Below are 15,705 nucleotides of genomic sequence, written 5' to 3' on the forward strand. Positions count from 1 at the left end.
ATCACTCAGATCACTCATTGCCTAGTGCATTTGAAAAGCCATTGATAGATATTAATCCAAAGTCTTTTTCCCTCCCAAACACAATCCATAGTTCGTCTACCCCTATGTCACGGAATAGCGAAACAGTAGTGACAGCATCATCATTAACAACTGTTTGAATCATAACTCGTTTAAGTGCGTGTTTCACTGCATCATCATTAACGACTGTTCGAATCATAACTCGTTTAAGTGCGTGTTTCACTGCATCATACACATGCACCATGATTTTAGTGTCTGCCTCTAAATGTGAACTTGGTGCTGAACTTGAAATACATTACGTGGTGGATAAGATAGAATATCCTGACCATTTGTTGCTATAACTACCATACACATCCAAGACTTCATCCACTCGTATTTTAGTTTCAATGTATTTTATTTAGATAAGGACATAATACCCAATCAGCATACTCAGTAGGCCGCAATTCACAATCGGAGAGCTGATTTCCAACATTTACAAAGACTGTGGTTATTGTTTCTCACATCCATAAATTCTGCAAAAACACATATTTTCTTGCCTTGTTAACCTAATGTTCTTTATTTCGATCTTCCAACAAAACCAAGTATCGTTTTCAATGACATTAAACATCAAATCCATATGGGGATGTTGGCTGGTCAATCATCATTCTAAATGCTATAGTCACATCTTCAAACTCCATTAATGTCACCAACGCAGTTCCCTTTCCAGAAAACGTGTTATCTTTTAATGCCTAGTGCATTTGAAAGGTCTTTGATTGATATATATCTTATACTTTCCCTCTTCCAAATGCAAACCAAAAGTTATCTGCCCCTATGTCACGGAATAGCGAAACAGCAATGACATCAGTATCGACTGTTTGAGTCATGACTCAGTTAAGTCTATGTTTCACTAGTGCTGCATCAGACACATCTATCTTGATTCTAGTGTCAGTCTCTTCGTGTAAACATGGTGCTAAACTTAAAACATCATCAAGTGGTGGATAACACTGAACATCCTGATCATATGTTGCTTTAACTACCTTGTACTCAAAATTGTATTGAGCAAGCTCCTGAGAAAGAAAACTTAAAAGTTCTTTCTTACTATCGTCATCTCTCAGAAAATTTTCCCAATTTTGAGGATGTTTTTAATCCTGGGTTCGTCTGTGTATTCCCTTTCCCCTAAATGTTGCCCTTGCTTCTTTTATCAGCTTTCAAACTACTAGTATTGTCTATGGTCACATCCAACACTACATCCACTGTTGTTACAGTTTCAAGGTGTTTCCTAACGAGTATGATGATTGGGTATTATGTCCTTACCTTAATAAAATACCTTGAGACTGTAACAAGAGTGGATGGAGTATTTGATGAGTATGGTAGTTGTAGCAACAAATGCTCAGGATATTCTATCTTATTCACCACGTGATGTATTTTAAGTGTAGCACCATGTTCACATAAAGAGACTGACACTTAAATCATGGTGCATTTGTCTGATGCAGTGAAATACGCACTTACACGAGTGATGATTAACAGTCACTGATGATGCTGTCAATACTATTTCGCTATTCCGTGACATAGGGGTAGACGAACTATGGATTGTATTTGGGGAAGCAAAAATCTTTGGATTAATATCTATCAATGGCCTTTCAAATACACTAGGCAATGAGTGATCACACACTTTTATTTCTGACCAATACCTTATGACGGGTTGTGATACTGTTCTCTCTTTTCTTGAAAAGGAAAAAAAAAAAGACTGCGTGGGAGACATTGATGGTATTTGAAGATGTGACTTTAACATAAAGAATGATGATTGATCAGCCTAAATCACCGGGGTTATACTGTAAGATCGCACAAACTTATCAGATCTAACATGATAAACGAAGCAAGAAAGTCAATTCTTGCCCAAAGGGGGAAAACTCATTTTAACGTAATTCCACGGTTTGTATGTTTCACACCCGGGTTTCACAATTTTGACGAACACAATAGTAAAACTAACTGAATTGTTATCTCGTCCAGATACTGGTTCATTATAAATAAGAAGATGCAATATGAGTGCTATCGAGACAACTATCCAACAAAGTTACAGTGTAAATACATTTGTCTGCCACACCATCTCACTGCCTTTGAAAAATTAGCGGGGAAATATAACGTTAAATTTCGGAAAACGTCTTAATTCTTGGCGCAATTTGTGAGGCTTACGGGAGGGATTGAGTAAACAATATTATATTTCTCAATTTTCCTAAAAAATGAATATGGTGACAAATATTTTTCAAAACGTTATGACGTTCCATTTTTTTCAAAGAATAACATATCTTACAATTGCCAAATCGATACCGTGAGAAATATTTAAAAAAATAAAAAAAGTGCATTTCAAATGTTCATTTCTTGCAGTTGTTTGGGTTCACCATGACGTTTTTGGCTTTATTTGAGAAAGAATTAATGCTTTAAATGGTAAAGTTAGATTTTTCTTACCATCTTAAATTAATTAGCTTCAATTTGAGCTCAATTATATAAGTTTATGTAGTAATTCTTTTTTTTAAATAAAAAACGTTTTTTGCTCCAAAATTGCAAAAATGTTCAATTTTCAACAGCATTTTTGGCAAAAACAATATCGACAACATATATTTTTTTTGGCAAAATTTGATTCTCTGTCAATTGAAGAATAAAATATCTTAAAGGGAAAAAATTCTCATCGTCAGAAATAAACTGTTGGATATGCCCTTAAGTGCATTTATAAGCAGATTAAATTTATTCGTTCATAGTGTGTTAATTTACGTTTTTTGATTGAGTTAAGCCTTCCAATTGATATTTTATCATGTGTTTTTCTATGTAGTGATGTTATACTATTGTTTCAGAAAAAGGAAGGTTTGGTACCATTAAAACGTTTAATTCTCTCTGCAAATGTTTGCACCTGTCCTAAGTCAGGAATCTGATGTACACAGTACAGTACATGTAGTTGTCATTTGTTTATGTAATTTATACATGTTTCTCGTTTCTCATTTGTTTTATATAGATTAGACCGTTGGTTTTCCCGTTTGAATGGTTTTACACTAGTTATTTTTGGGCCCTTTATAGCTTATTGTTTGGTGCAAGCCAAAGATCTGTGTTGAAGGCCTAAAGGCAGTACATTGACCTATAGTGTTTATAAATTATTATTTCGATGGAGAGTTGTCTCATTGACACTCACACCACATCTTCCTATATCTATTTGAACTTTTATGTTTCTAGAATTTGAACTTACATTGAACAATTTCATACATAAGATTTATATACATGTACTAAGTAAAACTTAGTTCTTATTTTGTAAAACATTCAATTACCATAAAGGTTTTTTTTACTTAATGTTTTTAAGAATTGAATAAAAAAAAAAGCCAAGTAGGAATAAACCTTTCATATATGTTACTTTTTACAAAACAAAATATGGAAAATTGATGTGACTTTGGACATCCACATCATGACTGATTGTAATATTAGGCTTATAATATAATTACCATTAACTTGCATAATGAATGAAGAATTAACTTAGAAAATGATTTTAATGATGTTTTCTAGTTTACTATCTTGGAAGACGCCAGTGACCAGAAAGTTATTTATGATGTTATTTATCTGTTTTATTATGTCGTTTACTGCATCTATGGAACACTACAGTTATATAATGGGTAAGTATTTGGTTGCGATAATCAAATTAATCATAATTGCCCTAAACACCAGATGCAATGAAATTGATATTTAGCCAATATATTTTAAGTGAAAATATTTAAACTTTGTTTACCATTACCAGAAGATTACCATAAATATTTAGGTGAAGGCTCTTTCTAGATGTAGTATGTTTTTGTTGCAGTTAATTATTTTATCTTTTTGTTTTAGGTATAATTTTAGGAATAAAAATGTTTATTATCAACTACTTTTATAATCGATATCCACGATTGAAGAGAAGGTACGATTCAACATACAAAACCTGGCAACAGCTTCCTACAACAGTAGAATGTGAACAAAAAATGGTTAAGTCAGAAATAAATAAGGTATGTCAACACAGTAAATAAAGTCTCTTCAGACCTTCAGAGAATACCCTACAGTTGTCATGTATTTAATGCCAATTTTATTTCCTTGTACGTCAAGAAATTGAGCCATAATGTCAATGGCGTAAATGGAACATAGGGGTAAAATGCATTTATTTGCTTTTAAGAAAATATGACTGATACAAAGAACATTTAGCCACTCGTTAATATATATTGATATACAAAAATAATCATTGATGAAAGATTCAAGCACAAAATTACCATTGAGTGATTCGGGCTTGAGAGCCTCTTGATTTATGAACTCACAATAAATGCATTACAACTTTATGTTACAGTTCATATTGTCAGACACAGAGACAACATCAGAAGAGTGTGCTGCTGAAACATCATCAAAAACAAAGAAAATCAAAGATACAGATGCAGAATTTTGTCAGTTATTTTCTTTACCGAATTCAGAATGTCCAGTGTCAGGTAGGTTTCTTTCTCTGAGTGGATAAAATTTTAAAATAATGACTGAAATAGGGAATGACAATGCGAAGATTTTATTGTTGATGAAGATTTATAACTGGTATTCTGTTAAAAATATCTCCTATCAACTAACTTTAGTAACAAAAGTTTATATTTGTCAACCAATGGAAAAATGAATCCGGATTTTGCTACAAGATAACCATATATGCAAACCATCATGGAGTAATTTGTAAGTAGACAATTGTGGTCAGAAGTGATTAAATGCATACAATGAAGACTCCTATAATTAAATGCATACAATGAAGACTCCTATACTATTGTAGGATGGCAGGGTGGGAAGAGATGTTCTCTTGTTAACAAAGAAAAGTCAGTTTTATCAGGATTAAAAAATGGAAAGTTATATCTTACAAGGAGGTATGTTGATGTAAACTGTTTTTAATTAAAAATTATTGCTTCATGATAACTTAAAACATTGGTTTATTGATATCTCTTATGACATATTGGTTCATCGTACTATTCAATTTTGAGATATTTTTAGTTTTAAAGTCCAGCTTGTTTAAAGAAACATTTTATAAAAACTTGTACCTGTTTATATTTGTGGTCTGCCTTCCTTTGAACATTGTCTGGCATCAACTTTTAGTACTGAAACAACTTTGTCAGTTTGTTTAACTCTCATACATCTCAAAATCCCTGTAGGAAAACTTTTGTAATGAGACAATTTACCAGTATATGAAAGATTTGGATAAAAAGGCATTTCTGATCGCTTCCAAGATATTCTGACAAATAAAATGTATGATTTTTTTTTAGTTTCCTGTGCTTTGAAAGGACAAAGACACCATCAAAGAAAAATATTGTTGTACCATTAGCAGATATAACAGAAATGTCAAAAGTAAGTTTAATATTTTATTTATTTGTACTTGTTATACTAAATTAACTTAAAAATGACAAAACTCAGAATTGTTTTCTTTTGTTTTATTTTCTGTCATCAATTCAAATATTTAAGTTTGATTCATAATCAGCAACATTTACTTTTTTTGGGGGAATGAAAAAAACAACTTTTGATTATTGTATTGGGTAAACTGTCTCATAACTTAGTTAGCATTAAATCAATCAGAACTATTACAAATTGTCAATGTAATTCAACATAATCTAACATATTATCCTTTTATTATTAAGGCCAAACCATATGCAATATTACCAGGAAGTGGAATGTCAATAGAAATAAAATTAGTTGGTGGCAAGGTAGGTAAACTGAAAAAAAATATCTGGTATTTGATTAATGTATCATATGCCATATTTTATAAGGTGCATATCTGATGAAGAATCTTAATAATTAAAAGTTGATCTGAAAATGTACCTACCGTGAGAAATGGTAAAATCTTGTTTTTGTGGCAAAGTTTAATATCTTGATTGGACTGGACTTGTGAACTTGACTCGTGGACTTGACTCTGGACTGCTAGACTTTCACATGTTTATTTTTTTAATATTTTTTATATGTTTATTTTGTTATCTTTTGATAAACACTGAACTTAATGTTGTTTTATTCAATATATAAAAAAGAAGATGTGATATTATTGCCAATGAGACAACTATCCACAAAAGACCAAAATGACACAAACATTAACAACTATAGGTAACCGTACGACCTTCAACAATGAGCAAAGCCCATACCGCATAGTCAGCTATAAAAGGCCCCGATAAGACAATGTAAAAAAACGAGAAAACTAACAGCCTAATTTATGTAAAAAAATTAACCAAAAACAAATATGTAACACATAAACAAACGACAACCACTGAATTACAGACTCCTGACTTGGGACTTGCACATACATAATTAATGTGGCGGGGTAAAACATATAAGCGGGATCCCAACCCTCCCCCTAACCTGGGACAGTGGTATAACAGTACAACATAAGAACGAACTATAAAAATCAGTTGAAAAAGGCTTAACTCATCAGATAGACAAAAATCTGATATGATAAGATGATAAATGCATTACACACATAACAATACTCAATGTCTGATAATTTATCTGCCCTTGTGTCTGCCTCATCATAAAACAAAATTGATGCTGATATTCCAATGTGTAACTCAATAGATAAAAAATGTTTGTTTGGGAGGTTGAATGTCATCAATTAATGCAACTTTGTATGACACCCAGAAAAATATTAATTTAAATGATATTATATTAAATACTGTTTAGAATAGCATCAACTTCAGTAGTAATAAACAAGAAGATAACAAATAAGGCCAAATATTTGAGTTTTTAGGTTTTGAATTGTTTCATTTTAAATTTGAAGAAATTTTGGCCATTATGAATATTCATTGAAGGTTCCTTGTTAGCAAAATAAAAATTGTAAATTTGGTGTGTATATAACCTGTAAACATGACCACTACTGACTAGTATGATGTTTAGTTTAAGTTATTTCCTATTGTAATACTAGATTTATTTCTCTTGACTGTGCGGGGTTTAAGAAGTTTGCTTATCTAAGACCAGTCCATTTGTAGACAGGAGTTTTGGGATTAGCTCATCAATAAAGTGTTCAATTATTTGTCTCTTATCATACACTCAGTTCTTTTTTTGTATATGTGTTTGGTGACACTGATAGGTGATTAGAATTCAGTATTAATTATAACAGCAATCATTCTTATCACACACATCTTCAAATAGACTGTCCTTATGCAAATTAAAATATAGGAGGCTCTGCCCGTTCAGTTGAAATAACATTGGTAATAAAGGCCTAGAAAAATCTTTCTTCTAGGGAATTACTAAAACAAATGAATCAAAATATGTCAACATATTATCGAAAGGTACTATAGAAATGTATCTTTGATATGTATCTTATAGGCAATAAGTAATACTATGTCTTGTTTTAATGAGTAAAAGTATCCAGGCAACAATAGGTTTGTTATTTGTAATTATATTAAATAGTCGTTTGTTTATCTGTTACATATTTGTTTTTCGTTCATTATTTACATAAATTTGGTCGTTAGTTTTCTCGTTTGAATTGTTTTACATTGTCTTATCGGCTTTGCTCATTGTTGAAGGCCGTACGGTGACCTATAGTTGTTTATGTTTGTGTCATTTTGGTCTTTTGTGGATAGTTGTCTCATGGCAATCATACCACATCTTTTTTTTTATATGACAATCATGGCAGAACACTATCAACATAAATGGTCTACAAGTTTTGATAAAGTTATGTAATGAATAGATTAGCAGTGACTTAATAGACATGAAATGTTTATTTTTAGTATAAATAAAATATCTTAATGTTTTGTTTTAAACTTTAAGAACATCTTGTATAAAACAAAACCAAATTGTAATAGTATACCCAGTAGGTAAATCTAACATCATTTGCAATGCAATTATTGCAATATGTCAGAGAAGTTATTTCAATATTATGAAATACGAAAGGTTGAGTCTAGATCTGTCAGTCTCTCTTTCCTTTCCTTTGCCTTTTTCTCAACAATGGCAATTCGTCTATTCTTCTTATATGACACCACTTACATCTGTTAAGACAGATATTCATTTCCTTCAAAACTCTATCACCAGTATGCCAAAAAGTTTATTATGTAAAATGTCATGCACAAATATGAAATGTTTATCTATTTTTAGCTCACTGAGCTTTTCTCATCACTTGTCGTCCGTTGTCGTCCTTCACATTTTACTTTTTGAACTTCTTCTAGAGAACCACTGAATGGAATGAAACCAAACATGGCATAAATATTCCTTATGAGGTGCTGACCAAGTGTTGTTACTTTGTAGCTGTTCCATCATCTAAGAGGGCCACCAGCGGGGGACTTAGTTTAACATAGGACCCTACGGGAAATACATTCAAATTTCTTCTTATAGAGAACCACTGAATGGAATAAAATCAAATATCGCATGATTGTTCTTCATGAGGTGCTGACCAAGTGTTGTTACTTAGTAGCCGATGCATCATGCAAGATGGCCGCCAGCAGTGCACTTAGTTTAACATAGGACCCTATAGGAAATACATACAAATGACTTCTTTTAGTGAACCACTGAATGGAATATAACAAAACATAGCATGCATGTTCCTAATGAGATGCTGACCAAGTGTTGTTACTTTGTCGCCAATCAAACATTCAAGATGGCCGCCAGTGGGGAGACTTAGTTTAACATAGGACCCTATGGGAAATACATTCAAGTTTCTACTTTTAGAAAACCACTGAATGGAATGAAATCAAACATAGCATCAATGTTTCTTATGAGATACTGACCAGGTGTTGTTACTTTGTATCCGATCCATCATCCAAGATGGCCGCCAGCAGGAGGTTTAGTTTATCATAGGACCCTATTGGAAATGCATACAAAAGTTTTTTCTTAGAGAACCACTGAATGGAATGAAACCCAACATAGCATGAATGTTCCTTATGAGGTGCTGAACAAGTTTTGTACTTAAATTTGTAGCCAAATTTTATCCTGTTTTATATGATTTCAAAAACCCAAGTAGAGTCACATGAGCGATACAGGATCTTGAGAGCCTTTAGTTTTTAATAACCATAAGGGGTGGTTGAAATTATGAGTGCTAAAAAACATTTACTGATGATCAGGGGTGAAATATTTTAGCATCCATAGAATATTGTTTTCATCCTAGAATACTGTAAATGCTCTACAAATTACTTGATCTAAAGTATAATTCAAAACAGGAAATCTGAATTACGTGAGGAACATGACCAAACATTAGTTTGTACAGCAAGCAAGCATTCTAATTTATTCTGATCATTTAGACTTACATGCATGATACCAAACATATCTACATCTGATCATAATGTTATGTTTTCATCACTGTCTGTGTAAAGTATAAGATATCCCTACCAGTAATGCTATGTGGCAATCACTGTCTGTAAAATATAAGATATAATGTCACTATGTGAAATATGAAGTATGCCTACCAGTAATACTGTGTGGCCATCACTGTTTGGTTAAAATATAAGATATCCCTACCTGTAATGATGTGTGGCCATCACTGTGTCTATAAAATATAAGATATTCCTAACAGTAATGCTATGTGGCCATCACTGCCTCTATTAAATATACGATATCCCTCAGGACCCTAATAGTATTTCTATGTGGCCATCGTTGTCTCTGTTAAATATAAGATATCCCTAACAGTAATGGTATGCGGCCATCACTGTCTGTGTGAAATATCAGATATTCCTCCCAGTAGTGCTCTGTTGCCATAACTGATTCTGTAAAATATCAGATATCCTTCCCAGTAATGCTATGTGGTCTATGTTAAATATGCGATATCTTACCAGTAATGATGTGTGGCTATGGCTGTGTGTATAAAATTTTGTTGGCATAGCGAGGGTTTAACTGAATTGGATGCGAAATTTTTGGGACCATTTTATGCAGATAATGATATTTGTTTTGGACATTTTCCCTTTATGCATGTGTACGCCCCTTCAATCCGACACTGGTTAGATTTTTGTTTAATTTCAGACAACCAACTTATATATATGTTTGTAACAGAATTTTATTATTTTCTCAAAACTGTCATCATTCAATACAATAATATTTGACGTAAAAGTTTCACATCCAATCTTATATTTGAAATCTCAAAAACGGACCGTATGTATATGGAATTTTCGGAATATAGGATCCGAAGTGACTCCTTTTTCTTGGATTTTGAGCTTCCCAATGGGATTTTTTATGGGATCCAACATTACTGGTAGGGATATCTTATATTTTACACAGACAGTGATGGCCACAGATCATAACTGGTAGGGATATCTTATATTTTACACAGACAGTGATGGCCACACAGCATTACTGGTAGGAGTATCTTATATTAAACAGATACCGTGATTGCCACACAGCATTACTGGTAGGGATATCTGATATCTTATATTTTAACCAGACAGTGATGGCCACATAGCATTACTGGTAAGATATCTTATATTTAACAGAGACAGTGTTTGCCACACAGCATTACTGGTAGGGATATCTTATATTTTACACAGACAGTGATGTTCACATAGCATTACTGGTAGGGATATCTTATATTTTATCTCTACCAGTAATGATGTTTGCTCAACATTGTCTGAGTAAGATATTAAATATCCCTACCAGTAATGCTATGTTGCTATCACTGTCTCTGTTAAATATAGGATATCTCTAACAGTATTGCTCCGTGGCCATCACTGTCTTTGTTAAATATAAGATATCCCTAACAGTAATGGTATGTGGCCATCACTGTCTGTTTGAAATATCAGATATCCCTCCCAGTAATGCTCTGTTGCCATAACTGATTGTGTAAAATATCAGATATCATTCCCAGTAATCCTATGTGGTCTATGTTAAATATGAGATATCTCTACCAGTAATGCTGTGTGGCTATCACTGTGTGTTTAAAATTTTATTGGCATAGCGAGGGTTTAAATGATGTGGATGCGAAATGTTTGGGACCATTTTATGCAGATAATGAGATTTGTTTTTTGACATTTTCCCTTTATGCATGTGTACGCCCCTACAATCTGACACTGGCTACATTTTTGTTTAATTTCAGACTACTCACCAATATATATGTTTGTAACAGAATTATATTGTTTTCTCGAAACTGCCATCATTCAATACAATAATATTTGATGAAAAAGTTTCACATCCAATCTTATATTTGAAATCTTAAAAAGGGACCTTATGCATGTATATGCAACTTCGGAATAAAGGATCCGACGTGACTCCTTTTTCTTGGAATTTTAGCTTCCCAATGGGATTTTTGATGACTTTTCTTAACGCATTGCACGGGACATGGAAATACTGGGCCTCCGTCCGTCCGGACTTGTAAGCCTTGTCATGTGTACAATTACAATTCTTCACTTGCCATATTTTTTTGTGATACTTATATCATCAGCAATGTCTTTGACGCTTGCGTTAATAAGTTCTGATCGAATATTTTTAACCAAATAATACCTTTGACATATAAATTATTACGGAAAACCAATGCATTTAGCCTGAAGTTTTTATTTTTCTTAAGATATCAATAAAAAAAGAATAAGTGTTTTTTTTAGTTATTGCCTTTGTATCTTGGATAGACTAAAATATGAACAATGCGGGGACATTTATCGTTCTTTTGTTGGCTTGGCTCAATTTAAGACCAAATATGTCCGGAGGTCTGCATACCTGTCATCCTCTTCTGCGATCTCAGTAGCCGACGACGCGCTACAACGTAGACTTTAAACGAAAAAGTCGACAGCACTTTTGAGTGATTTATTCACAAACTAAATGATCCTAAAAGAAAGACCACGTATACTGCTTCTGAAATCATTGGACGCTTTTCTCATATTCCCACCCTTGTTAAATACGTTCAGATACTAGTACATTTGTTTCTTACTGCTGAGAACGCATGCAATTATATATATGTTTTTTATTTTTTTTCTTCAAAATAATGTGGATGCTTGAGCATCTGAGCATACATGCAAGCTACACCACTGATATATAATATATCCCTACCCATAATGCTGTGTTGCATTTTCTGTCTGTTTAAAATATGAAATATCCCTATCAGTAATGATATGTGGTCATCACTGACTGTGATTTTTGCTATTATATGTCAAATAACTGCATTATAATTTAAGATAATCATTTTAATATTTGCAAAATACTAAATTGTTATATGTTGTAACTGACATTATTCGGGATACATTAATAATACATCTTTACTGACAAAAAAAAAGCTTACTCTTCAACACTTGAATGAGATGTTACAATTTATCATTCTGCTCATAAAAAGAATAACAATTACCCTTTTACCAACCATTCATAACTTTAAACATAATTAAATATGTCAGTTTATGAAAAGTTTCCTTCTAATATTGTCAAAGATAACCAATTTACCAAACTGTTGGATGATTATAATATCAGGCTAATGAAATATACAAATGTGATAGTATCACTTGCACATGTTTTATTTGGCTGTTGTACACTAGTCTTGATCTTTTTTCTTCAAAAATATCTGATGCAATAAAGATTTTTTTACATAGTTTTAATAAAACATTAAACTTCAAATTTAAGTGCAAATGCGTTTATCTGTTTTGACTGGATGCCAGTAAGAGTAATCACTGATCACATTAATGCTTTCTAATTTTAAATTGAAAGTAATACTTGCGAATGAGATTGTAAAATATACATGAACTTCAGAATATGTCAATCTTAGACCACATTAGAGAATGTAATTGTTAGGTCTGAATCACACAAGTGCTGGTGCATGAAATTTATAATGGACGAAGCGTTAAACAGTGCCAACATTTACCTATTTAGCTACAATTCATCTTTTACCTGATTTGCTTTCTCCACTCAGAGACATGTTTTTGTCGAACAAAGAGTTCAGGCCCTCACAAGTGGGAAAGTCGATCACAAGAAGGGGATATTTTTTTTTATTTTTCGGGTCCATAGGATATATGTCAAGGTTATACTGTTTATACTAAAAATATTTTTTGATCAAATGGTTTGTTGATGGTAACTCAATTGCTTGATTGTGATTTTAAATATTACTTGTCAGTATCATTGTTTATGTATTTAGAAAAAAGGTCTTATACAATAAATCATAAATGACCATTAATATCCATCTTTACTGAGAATAGCAAAGTGACTTTGAACTTTTTGATATGTTGAATGAACGTCATATTTTTCTCACACATTTCTCCAGTACTACTGCAAATTACATCGTACTTCATATTTGGTCTGCTGCTTGACAGTAATGACTTGCAACGAGTAAGCACTTTTTGAATTGGTCCAACACTTTCATCTTCTTTAGAGTATATTTCACAAGTTTTAAAAGCCAAATATACAAATGTTTTAAAGAGCATAAAGGTAACAGGGCTAAACAAACTTGCATTTGTTCATTACATTTTGTACATACACAATGTTGTCTTACCATACCCTTGTTAAATGGACCTCAATATTTTTGTGGCAAGATATCATTATACGTGTAGTTTTATCTGTTTGTAGGTGTTTACATTTGGTGCCATTGTATACAGAGATGAAGCGTATGATAGTTTGATACAAGCAGGAATAGATCAAGCCCTTCCCTGGGCTACAGGGGTGCCATTAAACCAGGATACATTACCTACATCATCACTCAGAAGGAGAAGTTCGGCAAAAAGTATTTCTAATTTTACCTGGGCAGCTGATTATACGGATGCTGACTGAACTATTACAGAAACGAAATAATAGTACACTATTCGTTATTGCAAAACGTACTTAGATTTACCGCTTCCCCATCATTCATGCTGTTCAATGTTGTCATGAAATTAAATAAGGAATCAAGATTCGAGTAAAAAAAAAATATATGTTTATATTTGTTTGAAATCAGGCATTGCATGATTTGATGTCATTCTTAAAATAACATACATGTAATATTTGTCACAGGACATAAGGCAAACTCACCAAACATTTAGTATTTTTATAATAAGGTAAATCTTGTTGCTTCCAGAATCGATTCGTATTTAACATATATGTATGATTTTTTTCCCACTTCAAAATCTTTGCCTAAAATCTTCCTGTTTTATGTAAGACTTATGTAGAAGAAACACTTATCTGACATGTTTAGATTATAAGCCTGTATGTTATAGTATGTATATGCCAATTGTATATGTATTTATGAAATTCCAAATGTCAATCTGTGCATTCATATATCCACCGGTCCTAAATCTTCACAAGAGTACTTAATGATTTCCAGGTTTTCCAGATATAGTGTACTTTTAGTTGTAAAAATAAACAATATTTCATGTCTATGATAACTTTCATGATAACTCAACATGCGAATACAGAAGTCACTGGTATGAATAGAAAATTTACTTTCCTCTAATCACATCTAAGTCTACAAGCAATGTCTAGCTCAGTGTCTAGCTGATTTGTTGACAGGTGTATCCAGTGCTCTTATCACAGCTGATTTTAATGTCTTCTTGAATATTCAGGAATGATTCATTACAAAATTGTCTTTGATTTAAAAATACAATTGAAAATGGAAATATTCATTGTTGGCATTGTGTTTTTTTGTTTTTTTTTCATACAAAATAGGTGTACACAGATTTTAATGTTCATCTTTTAGAAAGCCAATTTTCTATTGTTATATTAGCTATACAACTATACTCAATTTTACATTTTTATATATAGTTTTTTTACGCACAAATGCAATAAAAGAATTTGCAGTTTCATATTGATGTTGTTGTCTCTGTCTCTCTTGGAACAAGACCATCCTCAAACGTCTTACAGTACTTAGTCGTAAGTATCTGTTGTAATTATTACCGCTTCAAAAAGAAGGGGTATACGGCAACTCAGTCTGTCGTACCGTCCGTCCCATGAATATTTTTCATCGCATTTTTATCAGGAACTACATTACAAGGATTTCTGAAATTTAGTTTCAGGGTTTATATAAATCATCTTTACTGTGTGATGCGTTTTCAGATTTATCACTCAACAATTTCCTGTCAAGTTACTGAACACTTACATATTTTACATTATTAAAATTATCCACTTGAGGTGGGGAATCATCAATGGGCAGTAGTTCGCGGTTTCAGTCGTTAAGTATGCCTCTCTTCGTTAAACATCATATAATCTGTTTTTGCCGCTTTATAAGTACGACAATGAAGACCTCTTTTTATACGTTATGCAGTAGTATAATAGTCTCTGTTTTAAATGTAATGCTAGTCGGTCGAAAGTGTCTACATCCATATAGTAACATTTTATCTTTAATTCAGGATATGATACGTTTTTTTCAAGGACAAAGAAAGCCATGTCTAAATAAAAGAGATCAAGAAAAACTCTAAAGTAAAGCAATTAAGCAACAGTGCATGGAACCCATTAAAATTTTTCGAATAAATTAATATAAATAAGATTATGTGATACGAGTGCCAGTTTTACTTTGTATCTTAATAGATTGATTTACAGCTGACATCACAGTGTTCATGGTGTTGGTCTGTTTTGATCATTTCCTTCTACATTAAATTAAGAATATTAAACGGTCAATCATATAGAAAGAAAGGCGGTTATCAAAAAGTTGAGTCATGTTTCTTTCAAATTGTTTTAAAACAATTTAATGTTTCACATTGTGGAAGTCTTCGTTTAAGTCGAAGTGGATGTTTAAATATATCTGTAGGGTTAATATATTATTTTTATTCAATCATTTCGAATTATGATATGACGAAACATGATATTCCTTTAATTTATTTAAACGTCACATATTCAAATTGTCATATT

At 32.3% G+C, this 15,705-nt stretch overlaps 1 protein-coding gene across 1 annotated transcript in view; it reads left to right on the forward strand.

The window, feature by feature from the left end:
- The window catches only part of LOC134690221 (GRAM domain-containing protein 4-like), a 30,046-nt gene extending 15,393 nt beyond the window's left edge, over positions 1 to 14,653 (forward strand). Inside the window, exons 12-18 of the mRNA XM_063550200.1 lie at positions 3,544 to 3,650; positions 3,859 to 4,013; positions 4,346 to 4,481; positions 4,802 to 4,892; positions 5,286 to 5,367; positions 5,655 to 5,720; positions 13,456 to 14,653. Of these exons, the coding sequence (XP_063406270.1) occupies positions 3,544 to 3,650; positions 3,859 to 4,013; positions 4,346 to 4,481; positions 4,802 to 4,892; positions 5,286 to 5,367; positions 5,655 to 5,720; positions 13,456 to 13,656 (838 nt within the window). The 3' untranslated portion in view covers positions 13,657 to 14,653. The remainder of the gene's footprint in view (positions 1 to 3,543; positions 3,651 to 3,858; positions 4,014 to 4,345; positions 4,482 to 4,801; positions 4,893 to 5,285; positions 5,368 to 5,654; positions 5,721 to 13,455) is intronic.
- The last annotated feature ends 1,052 nt before the right edge of the window (positions 14,654 to 15,705 follow it).

The sequence above is a fragment of the Mytilus trossulus genome, chromosome 1, assembly GCF_036588685.1.
Source record: "Mytilus trossulus isolate FHL-02 chromosome 1, PNRI_Mtr1.1.1.hap1, whole genome shotgun sequence".
Lineage (NCBI taxonomy): Eukaryota > Metazoa > Mollusca > Bivalvia > Mytilida > Mytilidae > Mytilus > Mytilus trossulus.